The following is a 25,947-nucleotide window of genomic DNA, read 5'->3' as shown; positions in this document are numbered from 1 at the left end:
TTATATAAATGTATATACAGTATATACATGCAAATATTTCTTAAATATATACATGAATGTGTGTGTATTTATATATAAATATTAATTAACAGAGTACACACACTTATGTAAACACAAACTTTTATTTTGGATGCGATTAATCGCAATTAATCTTTTGACAGCCCTTAATAAATATATATATATATATATATATATATATATATATATATTATATTATATATATATTATATTATATATTAAATTAATACATATACATTAATACATATATTGTACATATATACATATACATATATATATATATATATATATATATATATATATATATATATATATATATATATATATATATATATATATATATATATATATATATATATATATATATATATATATATATATATATATATATATATATATATATATACACATATATATATATATATATACATATATACATACACACATATACATATACATATACATATATATACATATATACATATCTCAATCATAGCATTTTCATTCATTAAAATTAAATTAAATATAGGAAATGTATTTATTTAATATTAAATATCATGTTAGTATAAAAAAGTATAATATTAATATAAAAAACGAATATGAACAATCTCTTATTATGTGTTTTACATACAGGCCAGAGGCAACCTACATTGTTTTTATTTATTTTTTTCCCCTCATTGACAATATTTTTTTATATTGACAGCCCTAATTTAAAATATGTTTGAAAATATTATTAAAATAAAATCTAATATACTAAAATTAAAATCCAATTGTATTTATATAATCTTTAATCACACTAAACAAATGTTATAAATTGACAGCCCTAATTTAAAACGTTTGAAAATATGATTAAAATGAAAAATTATTCACTTATACATTTAAATAAAATTTTTTTTTAAATATTTAATCACACTAAATGAATGTTATCAATTGACAGCCCTAATTTATCATTTTTGAAAATGTTATTACAATAACAAAAATATTCACTAATACATTTAAATAAAATTTGATTTTTAAATATTTAACCACTAAATTAATTTTATGATTTGCCAGCCTTAATTTAAAATAAAATTAAAATATAAACACATTTTTAATATTCCAGATTAAGGGTTTATGTCTCATGGCACTCAAATCCATGCTTTTCCAAACTGTTTTTATTTTAATATTATTTTCAAATGTACTTCTATAAATACCATTTAGAGTGATTCATTCAGACTCATCATAGACAATATATGTTCTCTAGTTGTTGATTATTGCTGCTGTTTTTCTGACAATGTGTTAATGTGTCGTTCTCTTACAGTTAGAGCTGATCCAGAAGCACACGTGGTACATGTAAGTACTGAACTCCCATGATTTCTTAGAGCTGGAAACAATACTTGTGTCATACAGAAACAGAATGACTATAAACGGGATGGGCATTAGGGACGGAGCGATAGATGGGGATCAAATGTGTGTCTGCTGAGGGCGAGCATCATTGTGGGTGTGTGTGTGTGTGTGTGTGGGTATGTGTGATAAATGGCACAGACCCCACATGTCAGCAGCAAGGACAAATTTCCAGAGCCCCGACAGGGATTTGCTGTCCACACGCATGCTCTCGGCGTCGTCGTCTGGCTTCCTCAGGAGAGAGAGAGAGCAGGCAGACAGCAGGCGAAGGTCGGCCTGACATGCTCGCACCGCGGCCTCCTGTCTGACTGCCTCTCTCGGGTCAAAGACATGGCAGGCCCACTTCCTGCTCGGCGCCGGCGTTTTTAAGCTGAATACTTATGTTTTTAGCTGCTCTCATATACACCACCATCTTTTCTAACAGATGGCAACAGCAAATATTTAGAATAGGTCTGAGAAAGGGGGTTATGAAGACGCTTGTCATGGATTTAGGATAATAACAAGCTGTAATTGTTAAGATTGTGCTTTAGCAACGCTGAGAATGAAACTCATGCTTGTGTTGCCTTATTCATTTTGCTCTGACACTCTTCAGAACCAGACGAAAGAAATAGAGTATGCGTTTCTTTTCACATTCTTATGTAGATAATTTTTTGGGATTTATTGTGTGCAATTTATTAGTGTTTGTTATTCCAATGATTATTTCTTCATATTCTTTCATTAAAAAGCGTCTGAGGCCATTGGTTAATATTAAGTAATTGTATATTCATTTTTAGTTGGTTTAATGTGTGGAGAAAATGTGCAAATTTGCAAATATATTAAGCGTTTTTTGTTATTGTTTTAGAAAAAAAAATAATAATATATATACATAACCTATATAGACATATAGGCTATATAAAGGTCAAGTCACCTTTATTTCTATAGCCTAGTGCTTTACACAACACAGATTGCTTCAAAGCAGCTTTACAGTGATGATAGGAAATTCATTTTGTCTTAGATGAAAAGCTAAAGTAAGTTTTGATTGATTAATTTCTGTAGTAAAAACAAAAATATATATATTGCACAAAATGAAAACAATAATGTAAATATTATTATTATTATTATTATTATTATTATTATTATTATCATAAGTGTGAATCAAAAAATTTAAAGCGCATTTAAAAAAATAAGAAGCCTGATTTCATCTCTTAGATGTCTTTTTGTGTGGTTTGGTCATAATTTAGACTTTTTTTTAATCTAATTTCAGCTTTTTATCTCATAAATAGGATAAGATAAGTCATCATTTTGACTTTAAATCCCCAAAAAAAAATTGTATCTCAGGATTTTTTTTTTTTTTTTAAGTCCTAATTTCACCTGTTCATCTCACGGTGACTTAGCATGTCATATTTTTGACTTTTTATCTAATGATGACGACTTTTAAAATCAAATGTCAACATTTTATCTTATAATTATGACTTAGCATGTTGTGTTTTTGACTTTTTATCTCACTATTATGACTTTTAAAATCATATTTTTGACTTTTTATCTAATAATTAGGACTTTATGATAATTGAAATGAGCTGATCAGTAATATAGTTGAATATTTAGTTGAATAATTATATGTATAATAATTATACACAGTACACACACATATTATGTAAACACAAACTTTTATTTTGGATGCGATTAATCGATTTGACAGCACTAATTTATAGCTGTTTATTTACAATTAATTTAATAAACACTCACTATATATATATATATATATATATATATATATATATATATATATATATATATATATATATATATATATATATATATATATATATATATATATATATATATATATATATATATATATATATATTAGCGATTTAGGACACCGTACAAACAGGCCTAGCTCTGTTCTGCCATGGAATACCCAGTTTTTTTTTCTTTTTTTTCTTTCTTTTCTTTTTTTTCAAACAATATAATCAATTTCCAATGAATAAAAAGTTTAAAAAATAAAATAAAAAAGTTTCACACTGAAATATGTTGCACTACAGAAGTAAAATTAGCCATTTTCCGCTATAAATCAAGTTTTCCACGACAACATAGCTTTAATATAAATAGATAGATAGATAGATAGATAGATAGATAGATAGATAGATAGATAGATAGATAGATAGATAGATAGATAGATAGATAGCATATTTAATTTGAGACATAAGACTAATATCTAAAATATCTTCTACAGTATTTTCTCCACTGGAAAATATTTTTTATCTTTGTCTGAATGAAGGTCACCCACTAACATTTTGGTCCCTCTTTTTCATTCACATCAAATAAAAGAAATTGTCCAAAAATGACTGCCCGCCCCTTCTGCCGTTCCAAATCCATAAGACTTTCTTTATTCTGTGGAACACAGCAGGAACATTTTAACAGAATGTTCACACAGTATATTGTACATTTTCGAGTATATTGTCACTAGCGGCTGATGATGGAAGAACGTCTCTTGTCTCTGGATGTCTTTGTCTCTGTGAGCTGCTGATAATCTCAGTGTGCGAGGGTTTCAGGTCACTGATTGGCTTCTGCTCTCTTCAGAGGGGGGAAGAATGAACCGGAACCGGAGCAGCCTGTACCCCGGAAGGTGGCGATCCGCAGTATCCCTTCAGGCGACGAAATCGACCCCGACGTTCTGGAGAGCATGCACTCACTAGGGTGCTTCCGTGATAAGAACAAGCTGATGAAGGACCTGTTATCTGAGGAGTGAGTGATCGCACTCTGATCTAGGATCAGATCTCACATCTGTGAGAAAAACCCCAATGGCCCTCATATGGAAAAAAAGTTATCATATTATATAAATGGATAAAGATCTTGTTGTTTAGAATTAAAAAGTTCATGTAAAATTAAATGACCCAACCTCTTCTCCACAATCCAAAGTCTTACAAATGTTTCTTTAACCTTTTCCTGGAATTATTAGTTTTATCTTTATATCTTATGGATGTATAAAGACAAGTTTGTTCAATCTAGGAGGCAGCAAAGAGCAATTGAGCCATTTAATTTAATTTTCTAATGTGATTATTTACATATCTGATACATGGCTATTCCTCATCTCCTGTTTTATCAGTGAAAATCAGGAGAAGATGATCTATTTCCTTCTGTTGGATCGTAAGGAGAGATACCCCAGCCATGAGGACCAGAACCTTCCACCTCGCAATGATATCGGTAAGAAATAAGCATTCAGATCTCAGATCAGACCAAAACAGAGCTAATAAATTCCGAGAAGTACAATTAAATTTAAGATGAAATATGTGAGTATATATGTATGTATATATATACTGATCAGGCATAACATTACTTCCTGTATCTTTTAGGGGTCATTTATTTAATTCAATTAATCGGCAAATCACGTAATTAACTAATTAATTTTGAATAATGGATCAAAAAATAAATAAATAATTTTATTTTAATTATATTTTATTTATTCATCAAAGTTGGCTTTTTCCAGGCCAAGAGTCTATACAAATGTGGTTCAGTGAAAGTGAGTCTCAGTGCTTTAACAAATGCATTTATTGCAGCAGACGCTGGTGCTGATGATTATTTCTCAATCACGATCGGACTTACAGACCACTTTATTTTAAAAATGAACACTGCTGTTGGTGTAAACTGGTGAGTTACTATCTATTTGTGTGTGTGTGTGTGCGCAGATCCACCACGGAAGCGCGTAGACTCGCCCATGCTGAACAGACATGGGAAGAGGAGGCCGGAGAGGAAGTCAATGGAGGTGTTGAGCGTTACAGATGGAGGTTCACCTGTACCGGCACGAAGAGCCATCGACATGACACAGCACGGACAGAGGTGCAGAAAACATACATAATACTTATATTCTGCTTTTCCGTCCAACCATCTACATGGTACTTTTCATGATGACTTCCATTGTTTGTAAATTAATTTATTTTTTATCCTCAAACGAAGGGACGAGTCCAAATTATGTTTTGTGGTAAACAACAGTGTCACAGAAAGTTACATTTATATTACATTTAACAACATAACATGTAACATAAAACGGATAAGAATAAAACTTAAAAGAAACAAATATATTAGTGAAAAGCCATCAAATTGGAAGTGTCACACAGAGAATTCTGTTTTTTTCGCTGTAAATTGTGAGATCTTCTTTTTCATTTCCAAAAGCTGTACATTTAACAGAATTTTACTGCAAAATTACATGAAATGTCCCACCGTTTCAGGGATAGTTCATCCTTGAAAATTAAGACTATTTACTCACCCTGGTGTCTAAATCACCATGCCTGTATGCCGTATGCCCTTCATACTTTCTTACTTTCTCACTTTAAGTTTATTTATATAGCTTATTTCAATTCAAAGTGCTTTACATTAAAATTATTTTTTGGAACATATAATAATCACAACAAGCACCTACAAAATAAGAATGACAATAAAAGCAAAGAACAAGACATTGATTAGAAATTGATTAAAAGAGTAATAAAAAGAATAAAAAGAAGATAAATGGATAAGATAGAGTGCAATCAGTTGCATGTAGCAGTGCTCATTCAGTAAATGCACAGCTAAACAGATGTGTTTTGAATCTGGATTTGAGTTGGACCCTCATTATGCTACCGTGTTAGTGTGAGGTTATTTTGAGCCTTGTTAGTGGTATTAACTAGCAATTTAATTTTACTTATTCTCTGCCCCATATACTAGCGTTATAAACTAATCTGTTTTTAGAGATAAAACTTTTTACATTCGATTTTCATGAAAACACATCCCAGAGAACGATCTACTCGGTAACCATGTGTTAATCACCCCTAGGTTCATTTTTCACCGGAGTTGTCCTTTAATGAGTCATGGGTGTGTTTTGGGGCATAATGTGCAATAAACCAATCAGAGTCTCATCTCCCGTCCCCTTTAAAAGCCAGTTGCGCTTGTACCATGGAAACTGATCTGCTCGTCCAATGACGCCTGCTTGCTCGTCATTACTGCAAATAGGTAGGCTAATTCTGATAGATGCAATGACTATCCGTTTTGACGTAGGTATTTTTATATTTATGTACACAATAATAATCTTTTACATTTTAATCCTTTTATTTCTCATATTTAAAAATGTTTGTGTGCTCCTGCGCATCCCTGTGTGTGTAATAAGTAGAGTGTATGCATGTTGTGCATATTACTAACGCGCCCTTTAAATAAAACAAAAAATACAGCATTTTCAGTTCCTCGAAATAGCATCATGCCATCACCTAGTTTTCAGACCAGCACGCCCATGGGTGCACAAAGGGCCGCAAATGCATATGCTATTTAAACAACGTGGTGCAGGATGTGAAAATGATAACTGCGTCGGGCTGAAACTAGCAAAAAACACTCATACACCCGGGCGTATTGCGGCCGTATTACTATTGATAGGGCCCCAAGTGTTTGGAGGATATACAATAAGGTTCGGTAAAGACAAACCAAAATTCAATGTATTATTTAACGTAAATACTGACCTCGGCCGCCAGTCTTCCATGCTAACATTTTCATCAGACTCTTTTAGCACTGCGGTTCATGCCGACTCACCCAAAAATTTAATTAAAATGCTATATGAAATACAACGCCTACAAATGCCCCACAAAAATATATTTGTACTTTCTTCTGAGTTGAACATGTCCGGACTGGAACTCCGGTTATTAAATGGTCAGAATGACAGTTGAGCGATGTGAATGCGATAACTTCTTGTTGAAACCATCTATTTAGCCATATATCATTTATTTAGGCCACTACATAGTGATTATATCACTATCAAATTATAACCAACACCTGAACACATTTTCTCTGTGCTTTCTTTGCCATAATAAATGTGTTTTATAAGTTAAAGCAGCCAGAAAAATGGTTTATAAAGTCAAGGGTCAAGACCCCAACTAAAGCAAACAATGATCACCATAGCGGTGACCAAAAATCGTAACTTTCCTTCAGTGATTCTGCTTGTTAACATCAGGTGTTCATCACTAATGCTTAATCATCATTCAATTAATCGCTTAATTATCTCATTAACTTCAACACTGCTTCAGTATTACTTTTAACTAGTATGGACTAAAATAAACTCTGAGGAGAGTTCATTTAACACTAGGGTTTTTGCTGTGTCTCATGGACGTGTAGTGGTGCAAGGTCAGGATTTTTGTTAAATAATATATTAAATTTAGGTTTGTTTTTCGCCAAACCCTATCGTATACTCCCAGAACACTTGGAATATGACACGTGTAACATAGTTTTAAAAACGTGTCTTTTTTAAAAGCTTGATTCTGGTCTCTATTCATTGACATGATATGGATGAGTGCAAGCGGGACATTTAAAAAAATTCTCCTTTTGTGGTCTGAGAAAGAAAGAAGGGCATATGGCATTAGAACAACACCAGGGTGAGTAAATTATGACTAAATTGTCATTTTAGGGTGAACTATCACTTTAACCAATTAACAGTTTGGACAGTAGCATTTTTACTGTCTTTTGTCGTTAAAATTACAATAATTTTTTACAGTGTCAGTAGAGCTTTAAGTGAACCAGAATATTCATTTAAATACATATTTTCAACAAAATATAATCATTATAAAAGCCTGTACTGTACTGTACCATTTGAAGCATTTGATGTCTTAACTAGAGTATATGAGAAAGACTACAGCTTTTTTTCTACCCATGCTAAATTTTATGAATAATTCAGGATTTGCCGCTTCAGGCTTTCTAGTGTCTTACTCAATACTCAAAACAAAGTCTCAAAATACAGAGAAATCAAAAACTTTTTTTTTGTTTTGTTTTGTTACGCATGTGATGGCACATCGAGTGCAGAACGAGTTTTCCAGTAACATTCTCAACCAATTCACACGTCAGGAATTTTTCATGGCCCCTCTGGCTATTTGTCATTGCGTTTGGTTTGAGAAACGCCACTGTGAGGCAAATAATGTCAGAGCCTTGAGAAATGATTCCTGTCATTCACCTTCATCCTGGATTTCACTCTTTTTTTCTTGACTCTACCTTTTTAAACTCCATTTTTCATGTGACGCTTCAAATTTTAGACTTGGAAATCCTTCTAAAAAGCTATCTGAAATAAAACCGAATGAGAAAAATACTTTCATAACCAACACCACTGAAAAAGCGAATACCTCACTGTCTTTTATTTTTATAGCCGGTTAGTTCCGTTCTTTGTTGTTTTGTTCAGAGACTCACTGTTGCTCACTTTGTCTCCCGCTGCAGTAAGAGTGTGTTCAGTAAAAGCTTGGATATCTCGGACGGCAAACGCAGAGCAAAGAGCAAAGAGGAAAGGTACTAGCTGACCCTCTGACCTTCGCATAGTTCACAGAGCTTTAGTCATCAAAGATGCAGAGATGTTTTTCCTGTCCAGAGCTTTCCAGCAAGACCCTTTTACTGACCTGCGCTGCATTAGAGCTTCCTGGCTTCTGTCTTCAATAATAATATGCTGAAAGAATGATTTTGTAAAAGCGATTTTGACACACTTTAGGGTTGGTTAGTGTTGCGATTGGTGAGTTTGGAGTTTGAACAAAATAACTTTCTGAATACTAAATATAAAAAGTCATGATGGTAAAGTATGATTTTTTTTTCAGTGTGAAGTGAAGCCTATTTTTCAGTATTAGAAGTGCGTCTTGATACCATGTCAGAGTACTTTCGCAAAAACAGTCTCTCAAAATGTAAGGATCAAGAAATTAAATGGTAATTTTTCACTTTAAGTATAAACAACTGAAAAAAAGTGGGAAAAAAAACTTTCCAATGTAGTAAGACAAAATCTACATACACCGATCCAGCATAGCATTATGTCTTAATATTGTGTTGGTCCCCCTTTGCTGCCAAAACAGCCCTGACCCGTCAACGCATGGACTCCACTAGAGCCCTGAAAGTGTGCTGTGGTATCTGGCACCAAGATTTTAGCAGCAGATCCTTTAAGTCCTGTAAGTTGGGAGGTGGAGCCTCCATGGATCGGATTTGTTTGTTCAGCACATCCCACAGATGCTCGATTGGATTGAGATCTGGGGAATTTGGAGGCCAAGTCAACATGGTGTACATGGTCTGCAAAAATGCTTAGGTATGTGGTATGTGTCAAAGTAACATCCACATGGATGGCAGAACCCAAGGTTTCCCAGCAGGACATTGCCCAAAGCATCACACTGCATGGTCAGCATGGGCACCCTGACTGGTCTGCGGCTTTGCAGCCCCATACGCACAAAAACTGCGATGCACTGTGTATTGTGACACCTTTCTATCAGAACCAGCATTAACTTCTTGAGCAATTTGACAACAGTTGCTGTTTGATCGGACCACACGGGTCAGCCTTCGCTCCCCACGTGCATCAATGAGCCTTGACCCTGTCGCCGGTTCACCACTGCTCCTTCCTTGAACCACTTTTGATAGATACTGACCACTGCAGACCAGCCCACAAGAGCTGCAGTTTTGGAGGTGCTCTGACCCAACCATCACAAATTGGCCCTTGTCAAACTCAGTCAAATCCTTACGCTTGCCCATTTTTCCTGCTTCTAACACATCAACTTTGAGGACATAATAATCCCACCCACTAACAGGTGCCGTAATGAAGAGGTAATCAGTGTTATTCACTTCACCTGTCATAATGTTATGCCTGATCGGTGTAGTTTCAACACATTCTGAACTTTAACATCTATCTATCTATCTATCTATCTATCTATCTATCTATCTATCTATCTATCTATCTATCTATCTATCTATCTATCTATCTATCTATCTATCTATCTATCTATCTATCTATCTATCTATCTATCTATCTATCTATCTATCTATCTATCTATCTATCTATCTATCTATCTATCTATCTATCTATCTATCTATCTATCTATCTATCTATAAATTACTTTTATTTATTTGTAATTGTTTTATTTTCATTAATTTCAGTACTTCAATTCCAGTTTGTTGCCAAGGCAGCATTTTTTTAAATTATATTTTAATTTATTACTTTTTTTAATATATTTTAATATTCTGACATGGATTGTTTTCCATAGAATACAACATAAAATATAATTGTTTCATGTAAGGTCTAGAAATTATGGAAGCTTGTTTCCGCCACATAAAAAATTAAAAAGGTAATTGCGGCTTTTTTTCCCTCACAATTCTGACTTTATATCTCACAATTCTGTCTTTATATCTCACAATTCTTATTTTATATCTCACCAATCTGACTTTATATCTCACAAATCTGACTATATCTTGCGCAATTGCAAGTTATAAAGTCAGAATTGCGTGATATAAAAAAATATATATTCCGTGGTGGAAATAAGCTTTCATAAGAAATGGCATTTTTTTTTATCTAAATGGTCACGTAACAGTTCACACAAGGTATATTTCTGCTGCTCAAAACTTAATTCAAAACCTCATTTAGTGGATAAAATAAATGTTTTGATTGTATGTGGGTTACTGTCATAGAACCAGGCTGAAAATATATTATTTGTAGCATGTTATACAATGCTAAAGGCTACACCTGCTTAGCATTTCCCTTATAAATATACTTAAATCCATTTAAATTGTAAATGTGACAGAATACATTTTTATACATGACCTACAGTATGCAGATTGAGACTCTGTCAAGGGCCCTCCAGGAATTCTCACAGACTTCTCACACAATTTCACGGATGTATATCATGAAACTAAGTAGCTAGCAGTATATATTTATTAAAAAAAGGCGTTCGATATATCCAATGTCATGCCATCCATCCTGCAGCCAGACCAAAAATAAACTCCACCTCTATTTATTTTAGCCTCCGCTATCTTTTTCTTCACTACCATTTTTCCACATAAACTTTGAACCCTCACCTTCCACTGTATAATAACAAAGTAGGTCTCATTCCTCCAATTCATTTCAAAACCCAATTTCATTACACTCTTTTCATTCCCACTCAAATGGCCAGACGTATCTGATGGCAGGATTGAAATGGGGAATTGACAGGAGATGACCTGAGACTGACATATACGCCACCTGAGGATTTCAAAATGATTGCGTTTCAAAAGGAAGCAGCCGCATACCTAAAGAAAGAGGAGTCTAGCTCTGGCCTGGTCTACACCCAATACTCCTTATTTAAAAATTATTATAATAATGTGAAATAGTACTCTTCAACAGTAAAATGTCAAACTATCAATGATAGATTTTTGTCAAACTACATTTGCCCCATGACCTCTTTACACCCCTTTAATTCCAGTGGCATCTGGTTATTGAATTTTATCGTCAAATAAAAACTATTTAGCATTTTTCAATTGGCAGTGGTGGAATAAGTGGATATAATGTTGAATTCTGATTCATTTGTCAAGCTTGAGATGTTCAGGTGAAGATATTTTAAAATGACAAAAGAAACCTCTCTGCATCTTTACTTCTATTTGGACTAGACATTTAGGGTGTGTTCACACTTGGCTGGTTTGGTTCGATTAAAACGAACTATGGTGCCATTGCTCTGTTAGGGCAGTTCTTTTGAATAAATGTGCACACCAAATAAGCGGACCGAGACCCCTGAAAAAGGAACTCTTGTGTGGTACGACTGAAATATGAACTCAAACATGGACCAAAGACATCTAAACAAATTTACAACAGGACGTGGGGTCACAAGATGTGACTCTAAAAAGAACAAAATGTTCAAGCATACCTGGTTCTTCTCGTCATAGTCGCAATGACGCCCATTAAAGTTCGATACAAGTTCTGGAAACACTGTCTCCTTGCAGCAGATCATCGTTTGTGAGTGTGTGATGAGAAATGACAGTGTGAACGCTAAGTGAACCAGGACTAAATGTTTCATTTTCTTTTTTGCTTTGGACCAAAAGAAACAAATTACAAGTGTGAACACCGAGAAAATCAAGTTTATATTTAGATCAAATTTTTTCAATTTTTTTTTTTTATTTTTTGCTGTGATTTTAGATGACGTTGTATTACATTAGTTATAGACAACTCATCTTTAGTGTAGATCTTGGGAGTCTTTTTGACATTTAATTTTTTTTTTTTTTTTTTTGTTGTCCAACTTTCTGTATCATACGGAAGCTTGTTTCCGCCACTGAACAAAAAATAAAAAAGGTAATTGGGACTTTTTATTTCACAATTCTGATGTTTTTTTTTCTTGCAATTGCAAGTTTACAGTTCACAATTTTGAGTTTTTTTTCACAATTCTGACTTCTTTTCTCAGAATTGTGTGATGTAAACTAGCAATTCTGAGAAAAAAGTCACAATTGCAAGAAAGAATATCAGAATTGTGAGATTTAAACGCGCAAATGTGATTTTTTTTTTTTTAGTTTGTCACGCAATTCTTAGAAAAAAACCATAATTGTTAGAAAAAAAGTCAGAATTATGAGATATAAACTCGCAAATGTGAAAAAAGGTAATTTATATCCCGCAATTCTGAGAAAAAAGCCAGAATTGTTAGAAAAAGTCAGAATTGCGAGATTTAAACTCGCAAATGTGAAAAAAATGTAGTTTATGTTCCGCAATTCTGAGAAAAAAGCCAGAATTGTTAGAAAAAAAGTCAGAATTTCAAGATATAAACTCGCAAACGTGTAAAAGGGTAATGTGGAAAAAAAGGTTGTTTATCTCACGCAATTCTGAGAAAAAAGCCAGAATTGCAAGAAAGAAAAGTCAGAATGGCAAGAGATAAACTCACAAATGTGAAAAAAGTTAGTTTATATCCTGCAATTCTGACTGTACAAATGTGAGTTTATATTTCGCAGTTCTGTCTTTATAACTCAATAAAAATTCAGAATTGCGAGATATAAAGTAGCAATTACCTTTTAAATTGTTTTATTCCGTGGTGGAAACAAACTTCCATAGAACCATAATTTACTACCTCTTAAAAACAGTGCATTTTGAACTAGAAGCTACCTCAGAAACAGACTTTCTGTTACATCATTTGTGTTTTTGTGCTGTTTATTGACTTTAAAAGGCTTGAGATCAGTGTGTGTCAGAGAAAAAAGAGACTTTGAAATGTAATTTTTAAAAGCTAGATCTGTGATGAAGCATGCGGGAAGGAATGAGGTTTTTGAAATGGAAAGTACACGGGGAAGAGATGTGAGTTTTTATATGGTTGATTTTGCAGTTAAAAATCATGTTATGTTAACGGTAGTCAGTTAATATCCTAATTTATTTGAGCAAATTGGATTACTTTAAACAAACTGCTTCCAAATATGATTCACTGATTCATTTAAATAATCATTGAGTTGTGTTCCTGGAGCACATTTGATGTCTTTTAGTGATGATTTATCTGTAAACAAAGATTTTAGTGCTCTGACTGCCAGACGATTAGTCTCCACCTTCACAACTAAATATAGGTTTAGCATTGTATTCGTTTCATACGCTGTTCCGTGTATATTGATATCAAGTCACGTGCTGTATGTCTCCACTCACCCCTTTATAACTCTAGATTAAAATTACTTACTTTATCATCAGCTGGGTTCTGTCTACCCATTTGACAGTTATCATAGAAATCTCTATTCATTTCCTTTAGACACCCACACATGAGAGAGATGACACTCATTAGAAGGTTTCAGCTCAGCCTTTTGTTTTAAATATAACCATCCATTTTATTATTTTGTCTAAAATGGATAGTTCACACAAAAATAAAATTTCATTTTGGTTATCTATTCCTTTAAAGGGGTCATGACATGAAAAAAAAAAAAAAAAAAAAAAAAAAAAAAAAAAAAAAAAAAAATATATATATATATATATATATATATATATATATATATATATATATATATATATATATATATATATATATATATATATATATATATATATATATATATATATATATATATTATATGTTCCTTGAGGTATATACCGATCAGGTATAACATTATGACCGGTGACAGGTGAAGTGAATAACGCTGATCATCTCTTCATCACTGCACCTGTTAGTGGGTGGGATATATTAGGCAGCAAGTGAACATTGGCTGCGCCCGAAAACCTAGGCAGCTGACTCGTTGCCTCGCTGCCTTATCAGTCAATGGCTTGTAAGGCAGCGTTTGTGCATGAAGGCACCTCACGAAACTAATTTCGAACAGACTTCTTAGGCAGTGTTACCGTTTAATGATCTACAGCAAAACAGAGAGAGCTTTGGTGTGAACTAAACAAATATTTAACTTCTACATTAGTAATTTCTCGCTAGAAATGACATCAGAACTAGAAAATGTTGGTAAAAAACTTACATTTACACACAAACTTACCACGCAACTTTCGGACGCCATCTTTTTTTTCCAGCTCAACTGTCACAGAATGGAAAGCACAGGATTGTGGGATATCAGTGAAGAATTTAAATATGCTGCCTTCAAAAATCGATCAGATGAAGCTATCTCAGAAGACAGGAAGTGAAGCTAACATTTGGTTTCGGACGTGCCTTCCTGCGTTGAAATGTGTCCTCCGAAGGCAGCATTTTCCAGGTTTCGGATGCAGCCATTATGTCCTCAAAGTTGGGCAAGCGTAAGGATTTGAGCAAGTTTGACAAGGGCCAAATTGTGATGGCTAGACGACTGGGTCAGAGCATCTCCAAAACTGCAGTTCTCCAAAACTCTTGTGGGGTGTTCCCGGTCTGCAGTGGTCAGTTTCTATCAAAAGTGCTCCAAGGAAGGAACAGTGGTGAACCGGCGACAGGGTCATGGGCGGCCAAGGCTCATTGATGCACGTGGGAAGCGAAGGCTGGCCCATGTGGTCTGATCAAACAGACGAGATACTGTAGCTCAAATTGTTAATGCTGGTTCTGATAGAAAGGTGTCAGAATACACAGTGCATCACAGTTTGTTGCGTAAAGGGGCTGCATATCCGCAGACTGGTCAGGGTGTCCATGCTGACCCCTGTCCACCGCTGAGAGCGCCAATCGTGGGCACGTGAGCATCAGAACTGGACCACAGAGCAATGGAAGAAGGTGCCCTGGTCTGATGAATCACGTTTTCTTTTACATCACGTGGATGGCCGTGGGCATGTGCATCTCTTACCTGGGGAACACATGGCACCAGGATGCACTATGGGAAGAAGGCAAGCCAGCGGAGTGAAGCAGTGTGATGCTTTGGGCAATGTTCTGCTGGGAAACCTTGGGTCCTGCCATCCATGTGGATGTTACTTTGACACGTACCACCTACCTAAGCATTGTTGCAGACCATTCAGGAATGGTTTGAGTAGCACAACAATGAGTTTGAGGTGTTGACTTGCCCTCCAAATTCCCCAGATCTGATCATTGTGAAATCATTTGCCGGCCACTTCATCTGCTAACAAAAGTTTCTTTGCAAACTCTCTATTACATTGTGCCTCGATTATAAAACAATCTGCAGTCAAACTCTCCGAACAAACATATGATCCAAACGTATAAAACCATCCACTTGTTTCTGACACTGAGGTCATTCTGAAGTCTGTACAGAGACACAAATGGGCTGTTTAAACTGGACGTGTCAAAGTGAACATTCTTTCACTCTTCCATTTGTCCTGTTGTTGGCAGACTCAAGTGTGTAAAGCATGTCAGAAACTGAACGCACATCTGTATTCTGTATCCAGTGTAGACAGCGTCTGTGATTTATAGTGGCTTCTTTTTGCTTTTGATGCGTCGTGACCATAGACTGTAAAAAATATGAACGATGCACCTTCCATTGTAGAAAAGTGAAGCCTCCAATGTCCCAATATGGCGCTGCCATCTTGAAGTAGAGCCGCGGTATCAAGTCCCGTCCACACTCCCGCAGAATCGATTTGTACAGTTTACTGCAGAACAACTCATCATGTTGGTGTGAAATAAACAGTTATGGAAATATAGAAATTAAAGTTAAAGCTCCAATCCCTGAAAGAAACAATTTATTTGAAGTGTAATTTGATTGTTTATTTTGTCTCACGTCCCATTTGATTACATGGAGAGGGCGGGGTTTATGACCTATACTGGGACCAGCCACCTGGGGGCGATCAAAGCATTTTGGCTTCACTTTTCAGGACTTGTGCGGCACACTTGGTCATGACACTCGCATCCGGTGTAGGCAAGTGTCAACCGCTAAATGTCTGAACACCATTGGGCGTGGCCTATAGTGTGAAAATGTAGGATTGGACACCCCTGCTTTAGATCCTTCCCCCTCTCTCTCGAGCGATCACTTTTTTGTGTCTCTTGCTCGAAACATTGAGACTCTTGCTGCCACAACTGCATATGTTGTTCTTAGTGAAGCTTACCCTGATTTTTCGGACATAGGGACTCAGATTAGGCCTCTGTCCGGCTCAGTGCTTTAGGGCCGTTATTTGCTTTTATCCCAAACAGACCTGACAACTGACCTGGATTAGAGATCCAGAGAGACAGAAGGACCGAGATCAAGATTCAGAGTGGCAAAAGTAATAAGAATGTGGAGAGAAAGACAAGATTAAATTTGGTGCAGACGTCTGAGACCACTTAAATTAATTTTGTTCATTTAAACCTGAAAATAAAGGGAGATTTAAATCTGATATATGAAAGTATAATGCTGCTTTGTTCATAAGGGGAAAGACGGATACAGTCGGGAGCAGTTACAGCTCAGAATGACGCAACAATGCCTGAAGATAGAATTGCATTTTATTATTCAAACATATAAACACATTCCTAAATACAAAACTATTTGGATTTTATATATTAATATTAATATAACAAAAAAAAAATCATAAACCATAAAACTGGATTAAATAACAATAACCTGCACTATTTTCCAGAAATGCAATATTCATCAATAAAAACAATATGCATTGTCATAGGGACAAAAATATATTTTATACACAATATATGTTCAAAAGTTTGGGGTAGTATGATTGTTAATGCTTTTGGAAAGCAGTCTCTTCTGCTCACCAAGTCTGCATTTATTTGATCAAAATAAAGTAAAAACAGTAAAATTGTGAAATATTATTACAATTTACAATATATGTTTTCTATTTGAATATATTTTATAAAGGAATTTATTCCTGTGTTTGCAAAGCTGAATTTTCAGCATCATTACTCCAGTCTTCAGTGTCACATGATCCTTCAGAAATCATTCTAATATGACGATTTGCTGCTCAAGAAACATTTCTGATTATCAATGTTGAAAAACTTTGTGCTACTTAATATTTCTGTAGAAACGTGATACATATTTTTTTTAGGATTCTCTGAATAGATAGGTAAAAAGAACAGCATATATTTTAAACAGAAATCTTTTGTAACATTAAAAATTTATTTTTAAATGTTTGATAATTTATTAGTTTTTATTAATGCATCCTTGCTGAATAGAAGTATTTTCTACTGACCCCAAACACAACACAATAATTAAAAAAATATTATAATGTAAAATACTCTTTTATAGCTTGTAATAAGAATATTTATGGCCTGATGTTGCCAAATAAAGTAGAACACGTCACAGCAAACTGTTATAGACATATAAAACTTGATTTGCTTTATCTCTGGGAATTAGAGATCAGTTTTGCTCCCCCCTTTATAATATTGTGTACGTCAGCACACACATGTGCTCCATGTTCTCACTTCCTGTCCCTTCTCAGCTGTAAGCAACATCTCACCGTGTGTGTTTTATGGTCTGTGTCCACACAGGTCACGGTCCATCAGCGGCGCGTCCTCGGGTCTCTCCACCAGCCCTCTCAGCAGCCCACGGGTGAGTAAACTCCGCCCCCAGCACGCCTGCTTCTGTCTGTCCACCAATCAGCACGCATCTGCTCAATCACCTTCATGGCACCATCACACACTCCGTTACACTGTACATACTACACGGCTGTGACTAGTGACATTGTAATTATTTCTATAAAAAACGAATTTGGATTGTTTTCTAGTCTGACATGTCTATTCACTTCATGTCTATAACTATATGGCAGATGATATTAGTAAGCAAAGTGCTCTTGACGCAAACTCTTTAGCATGTTTGTGAGCGTTTTGGTGATCATTGACAATTGAGACGTGCAAAATGAATTTTTAAAAACCCTTATCCAGCAGTCATGACTAACTGGAAGGTCCCTGGAAATAGTATTCCGGACTCTAGCAAGCGAAATAAACATGACTATAGGAAAGCATGCAAGAGTGAGTCATAGAAGAAAGCAGTTTTTGCTTCATGGAGATATATTCTTTCATCCTATCTGCTGAAATCCAGCTCAGGGAAGGCTGTAGAAAATCCCACTCCTCTGATTAGCGCAGAAGCTCTTGGCTAAACTTTTCCAGTTGACTTGTTTAAGACAGCTCACAGATTACAGAGGCCTTACCCTAAAGCTTGACAACGTATACTGCCGTTTCCAAGTGGAAATTGATTTAGAAGTTCATTCTAAACCTGTCTCACATGAAAATTGAGGATTTTGAAGACAGTCTTTTCATGTTTGACATAAATTAGGTTAATGTACTGCTTGTTACTTTTGTGAATGTGTTTGCTTTGATTACTTTGCTGGATTCCAACTGTGAAGAGACATAAGTGATTAGAATATTTCTGCAACTTTGTAGCTTTTGTGTTTTGATGTTCGAGACATTCATATTCAGACGCTCAGAAGCTTTGAAGGTTTACGATTGATTCAAGCCTTGCATTTTTTTGACGTTAGTTTGTTAGCAGATGATTCTGAGAGCAAAGTCCTAATTCAAATGGGTCAGTGGCATCTTTTGTCCCATATATTAATTTATTTAAAAATACATTGAAATGTAGTTTGTAAACATAGTGACTTAAATACACCACTTCTATGATGAATCCCTCTGATTTTTTTTGGACAGAAAGTGAAAAATGTCAGGGTTATATCATAATGAAAGGGAAAAAATGAATCAAAATAATTATGTCTTAAATATAATATGGTATTATCTCATATTCTAAGATTAACCATATCATCTAATAATATTTTAACAAAACTGCTTCAGTGCTTACTAGCATTGAACAATTTAAAATTCATGTGCCAAATTTAAGTCATGTGGTACAACCAACATGCCGAAACCTACAACAGGAAATTATATCATAGAAAGTACAGTAATGTCTTATGACTGTGTCGAGGTCACTAACACTTTTTACACTGAATTTTTTTTTTTTTTTTTTTTTTAATAATGATTATTATTTGCTTAATGGCTACACTGCATGATATTTTTAGGGTTATTACATTTAAACATTTTTTTTTTTTTTTTAAACCATATGAGTACATTTATATAAGAACGTGGTACATGCTAGATTTTTAAAAGATTTTTCCTTTTCTTTATCATGGATGTTTTTGTATGTCATTGACCGAAACTGCAAATTGCACTGCCCACACCTCTCATACATGCTTCGATATCCAAGGTGCACATTTCACAAAATAAAATTTGCTGTTTAATCCCTTTATATTTTCCCATTGGCAGCTTTCATTTGTATGCCTGAAAATACTCTTGATTTGCTCTTCACAATGGTCTTGTTGCATCTTTCGCTCACCGGTCTTGGCTAACTGCACGATTCTTTTGTTTCTTCTGCATCACCACGGATCCTTTTTATCCCTAAATTATTCCTTCCCTTTTGTGTGTTTTGCCCTTGCTGCTTTGTGACTCTTGCCTGTATATCTCGATGTGTTCTGCTCTGGTTTTCGACTTCACCTAAAGCCTGTCCGAAAGTTCTGTGTCCCGCCTCAGTCCACTGAGCTGCTCTTATCCCCCAGTTCTAGTATCACTGACTCCCTAAAACCAAATTCAGATCAAAGTGGGGCAAAATCCCCAACTTCTAACTCCCTAAAACCAATCTCAGATCTATGTGGGACAAAACCCCCAACTTCTAACTCCCTAAAACCAAACTCAGATCAAAGTGGGGCAAAACCCCCAACTTCTAACTCCCTAAGACCAAACTCTATATCTGATTCTCTCTTGCCCTGCCCAAAGACTCAAACTCTTCCAGCCAAACCCAAAGACAAAACCTTACAGTCCGCCCGATCAAACCCTTTACCTGAAGCAGAGCCTGAACACATTTCGACAGCCAAGTCAGAACCTTCGACTCCGTGTCAGCCTCAAGCTCCCTGTTTACCGGGCAGCCCACTGGTGCGGCGGGTGACCCCAGCCTCCATCACTCCCCCTCAGCTCTCAGTTCCTTTTAGGCCTGTTGTCCCTCTTTCCCCCATCCGTCTACACCACTTCCACCCTGTGCCCGGGTCTGACCACACCGCCAAATCTATCCCTACCATACAGGTGACCCCCCACCCCTCTCCAAGGGGCAGCCCTATCCCTACCCCCAAAGGAACGCCTGTCCACACGCCTAAGGACAGCCCAGCGGGAACACCCACCCCCACGCCACCCCCCAGCCCCTCCATCGGAGGAATGCCCTGGAAGACTCGCCTCAACTCCATCAGGAACAGCTTCCTGGGCTCACCACGCTTTCACCGCAGGAAACTGCAAGGTATCGTGACAAATTTGTGGATATAGTCAATGATCTATAATTCATCCATCTATTCATTCTCCAGAGCGCTGTCCTATGTAAGGTCACGGGGATGCTGGGACCTATCCCAGCGTCTCAGACCAAAGGCATGCAGGGAAACAACCTGGGTGGATGGCGAGGCTATAATTCATGATGCCATGAAATCAAAATTAGATTTGTGTGGCTTTTATTCCATGTCTTTTAGATTTGAGGCTAATCTACACTGCCTGGCCAAAAAAAAAGAATCTATGATTGGATCATTATTGCAGTGATTATTATGTTTCTAGCATGTTATATGTTTGGCAACAGTTCTTCTAACCCCAATTGATGGAGTGTGTAGCTTTTAATTTCTTAAACAACCATGTAGGAAGACACATGGCCATATTCCAGGATGTCAAGATTCACCAGGCTCAAATTGTGAAAGAATGGTTGGGAGGGAGGATGAAGAATCATTTTCACACATGAATTGGCTCAAGATCTCCAAGATCTTGATCTTGCAAATAAATGTTGTGATGATATTTCCATAGTCCAGCACTCTGTAAAGTCTCCTCCAGCACATCCCAAAGACTTTTAATGAATTTAAGGTCTGGATCAGAGCTGCCAGTTCATGTGTGAAAATGATTATTCATGCTTTATCATTCTTTGCAGATGCAGGGATTAATGTCCAATAAAAACTCTAGAAAGGCTCTTAATTCTAAACACATTCTGGCTCAAACTAGAAATGGAAAATGGTTATGAATCTGTCTTCTGCTTTTGTCAGGCTTTAGCATTAACTAAACCCTACTGGCCATTTGAAAACAATCCTGTTCTAACTTCCTGTTTCAGATGGAAATATGTTGTCAAAAGAAAGATCTTTATAGGGGTCTTTAATAAACTTGCTTTGCCACTGGCTCAGTAATAGGTCGCAAAAACACATGATGATTTTGATTTTGAAATGATTTTAGCTAGTTCTTTTAAATCCCCAGTAAATGGACTCACTCTACATTGAGTCATTATAGACTTAAAATAAAGCTCTTACCTCCTCCAGATTGACTGGATCTGTTTCATGGCTTGTTGTGGCTAAATGGTCTCATTTACATACATTATACTGACTGTAAACTAATATTAAGCCCGCTGCCATGGTTACCACCTCACGTTGTTTCAGTAGCATCAGTTTGCATTTCTAAATACCTTTTACTGCACTTAATGATCCAGTCTTATTGTTGGCATAACTTTGAATCCCAAGCTACATGAGCAACCTGAGACAAATACTCTCAAACGATGCTCCTTTGCATGCAACTATAGGCTCTAATTATGTGTGTCCTACATAGTGAGGTGTTGAATTAGTTAAAGAACTATTTGAAAGTCATACGACCTTGATGAATGACAAAAATGGAACACACTAACATCCTTGCTTTATTCTGAATAGTTCCCACTCAAGAGGAAATGTCCAGCCTCACGCCAGAGTCTTCCCCAGAGTGAGTACACACCTTTTTATATCGTTAATGACTTTTATTGTTTTTTTTAATCAAGCTAATTATACTTGTTTTCAGGAACATCATGAACCATTTTTTTACTTAATTGTATTTAGTGTTTTTCTACGCATGATAGGACTTTAGTGTAGAGTTAGGTACAACGGGGCTAAAGGTGCACCGGGGTAAAAGGCGCCTTTGATTGTATTTTACTCTAAACCACTAGATGGCACAAAAAAATTGTAGCAGCACTTTCCAAATCGTGCGTTCCATTTCAAGATGCACGTGGACATTTGGCTGATCCTTGATGGGATTGTGGGCAGCAGCGCAAAGTTGATTCTGTGCTAATTTGATCTAATATTTGATGTATTTGAAAATGTTGTAAATTTAAAGGGTTAATTCACACAAATAGGAAAATTCTGTAATTTACCTCCGTTCATCTTCAAAACAAAAAATGCTTTTGATGAAATCCGAGAGCTTACTGAACCAGCCACAGGCAGCAACGTTATTGCAACTTTCAAGGCCCAGAAAGGTAGTAAAGCATTGTTAAAATAGTCCATGTGACTACGGTTCAACCTTAATGTTATGAAGCGACGAAAATACTTTTTGTTCACAAACCCCCCCAAAATAATTGCTTTATTCAACAATCTCTTCTCTTCCACATCATCCAGCGCTTCCAGTGAGCTTGAACCACTGAAGTCACATGGACTATTTTAACGCTCTCTTTTCTACTTTTCTGGGACTTGAAAGTGTTAAATAAATTGCTGTCTATGGAGGGGTCAGAAAGCTCTCAGATTTCATCAAAAATATCTTAATTTGTGTTCGGAAGATGAACGAAGGTCTTACGGGTTTGGAACGAAATGAGGGTGAGGAATTAATGACAGGATTTTCATTTTTGGGTGAACTAACCCTTTAAGTAGCAATTGAAAATCGCAAACATTTTTGGATATATTTTGACACAAAGATCTTCTTAATGATTTTCAGTTTTGTTCAAGGTAGTTAAAGCAACAGTTTTTCAATAACGGAAGAATATGTAAAAGTATGGTATTTGGGGTTAAAAGCGTAGAAACCATTTGGGGTAGAAACCATCATATTTAAAAATATGATATGTAGGTATTAATCATATCATGTAATAAAATATAATTTATTGTATCTACTGTAAATATATTTAAAATTATTATCGGATCTCCTTCAATGCTTTTAGAATCGTTACTTTTTAAAATAATTTTGTTTCTGTATTTTTTTAAAGATTTTTTTTAAATGAACATATTTCAATGGCAGTATATTTATTGAAATGAATAATTACATTTATCAAAATAAACAGAAAACAGTACAAACTTTGCTAATGTGATTTTTTTTTTTTAACAAGTATTAACATAGACATTATTAAGAACATATCTGCCCTGTTTCACAGACAAGGCTCAAGTCTAGTCTCAGACTATCTGTTTTAACTGAACGCAACTTTCACCTACATTTCTAAAAATATGTCAGTGCCATTGTTTGCACACCAAGTAATGTTTTTAAATCATGTATGTAAAAGATACTTGAATGTCTTAATTTAACTAAGCCCTAATTCTGGCTTAATCTAAGCTCTGTCTGTGAAACCAGACGATACTGTATTTAAGCTAAAGTATTTGTATCAGTACTTGCTTTTGCCCCATGCTGGTTTTACCCTGTGTGTGGGTTAAAAGGCACACCTCGGCCCGAGACGCCTTGATTTTTTTAAACAAAACAAACCAGTTTTATTATTTATTTTCACACTAAATCTGTTTCTCCATCAATGCTCAATACAAACATTTTTTTTTCTTTCAGCAATCATACACTGTGAGAGTAATGAAAACACATTTTCTTAGGGTGTCTTTAGCCCTGTTGTACCCTACTTTTAATTGAATATCATTATATGAATATTTGGTTTCCATGAACATGCCACAGAGCATTTCCAGCTTACCATTAAGTCAGTTTTGCGCTGGAAACGCCACAAAATACAGCCGCCAAGAAACATCCTCTGAAAAAGACGAATTGTAGACCTTGAACAATACTTACCCAACAACAGTGTTGATGTAAAACCCCCTCAGCACTTCAGAAATCATTGTGAGTTATGTTTGCCTCTGTTAAACCATTTAGTCTTTTTTCCAGTCTAATGGAAGCTCAGTCATATCTTTCTCCCACTGAGGCGGGTCTCACCGCACAGCAGACAGCAGTCACAAACTCTCTCCCCCACACGCAGTGATGCCTCATCCTCTTTTGTTTTCTATTTTGTCTTCCATAACTTATCCGCCTCTCTCTCGCTTTCCTCGCCAGCTGGATAAGCTGCAGCACTCGCTGCTTTCTTTTGTCATCCTCTGCCATAAATCAGTTTCTGGAAGCTAAGTTGTAAGCGACTGTGCTTTGTTGATACACAACAGCGGCGGACTGAAGCTTTTTAAACATAATGATGTTTAGACAGACAGTTATTCCTTTATATGCTAAAACAAGACCAAATTACAGCTGCTAGTTTAAACACCAGGGGCTTTGGTTGATTTTCCATCAACAGAGATGCTTTAATTCTCTTACTGCAACAAAATTGCAACAGTTGTTTAACGCTTGCAGAATCTGTGAAAATGTGAATAATTTGAACAAAATAAGAGTGATCAAAAAGCAAAAACTTTTTGTTTGTGTGCTGAAACCCTTTTATACTGTATTTAATGGAAAATATATGAAACACTCAAAACTGACATAGAATGATAAAAAGACACACTCATGCTTACTGATATGAACAAGTAGTTTATCTTTCATCCAAAGCCACATGAAGCAATTTTGAATTTAGAATCATAGTTACAACTATTTAATGGACACTTTTCACATTTCTGAAGTTCTCAGAACTAATATAATTGTGGCTGGGTAAACATAGATACTGTTTAGTGGAAGTATAGTGGTAATGTAGTGGTGAACTACAGCAAATATAATCTGTAATATAACAACAAATATAACTCTCATTTTCCCCATTAGCTACAGCTCCATAAAAAATTTTATAAAGTTAATATAGTATCTGGTAAGGACATATTATATTAATAATGCAATCAGTCAGTTAATAAAGTTTAACTCACTTGCATCTGGTCCGTTGATGAAGCCATGTCTAATCATTTTACAACAGGCGTCCATTCACTACTGACTTCCGGAAAAACAGTATTAACCAATGACATTTCAGGTTACAATGAAATAAGTAAAGTCCCACCCCATGACTGCCAAAAATAAAAAGTTTTTGCGCGAGCAAAATAGAAGCTTTCACCCCCTGGCTCGTAATGCATCATGTTTCCTTCTGGAGCATCAGTGAATGTTTGAACCTTTTTTTAAATGGGAACAACCATCACAAAACATAAAAACAGCCGTGGATCATCCAGGGAATGACACACAGCACTGAGAATCAATGGTTCATAAACTTTTGAACGGGGTCATTTTTAAAAATTCAGCTATTTTTCTGTCTTGTGGACTATATGTAAACATCTTTTATGTACAATATATTATTCAGGACAGCACTACATAAAATAAATAACACATTTTGTATGTTCTCTCTTATTTTGATAAAATTATTCACATTTTCACAGATTCTGCAAGCGTTTCACATACTTTTTCTTGCAACTGTACTTTCACTAAATATGGGTTAGAAATGCATATAAATGCAGCTTATACTCTGATATGTATCATAGCAACACGCAGCAATATTTTTAGAAGTTATTTATTTAAATTTCCCAGCAATGCAAAGTCAGCATGCTCACTGACACAAAATATCAAGAAG

General features: G+C 35.4%; 1 protein-coding gene across 2 annotated transcripts in view; it reads left to right on the top strand.

The window, feature by feature from the left end:
- The window catches only part of brsk2a (BR serine/threonine kinase 2a), a gene marked incomplete at both ends in the record, with an annotated part of 315,947 nt that overhangs the window by 276,052 nt on the left and 13,948 nt on the right, over window positions 1-25,947 (top strand). For both annotated transcript variants that reach the window (XM_079809884.1, XM_079809883.1), the window contains 7 exons: window positions 1,319-1,350; window positions 3,964-4,128; window positions 4,490-4,587; window positions 5,070-5,220; window positions 17,925-17,985; window positions 20,496-20,703; window positions 22,130-22,178. In XM_079809884.1, coding sequence (XP_079666010.1) covers window positions 1,319-1,350; window positions 3,964-4,128; window positions 4,490-4,587; window positions 5,070-5,220; window positions 17,925-17,985; window positions 20,496-20,703; window positions 22,130-22,178 — 764 coding nt within the window. The remainder of the gene's footprint in view (window positions 1-1,318; window positions 1,351-3,963; window positions 4,129-4,489; window positions 4,588-5,069; window positions 5,221-17,924; window positions 17,986-20,495; window positions 20,704-22,129; window positions 22,179-25,947) is intronic.

The sequence above is a fragment of the Gobio gobio genome, assembly GCF_949357685.1.
Source record: "Gobio gobio genome assembly, chromosome: 25".
Taxonomy (NCBI): domain Eukaryota; kingdom Metazoa; phylum Chordata; class Actinopteri; order Cypriniformes; family Gobionidae; genus Gobio; species Gobio gobio.
The sequence above is the reverse complement of the archived record's forward strand: the minus strand, read 5'-3'. Positions and strand labels throughout refer to the sequence as shown.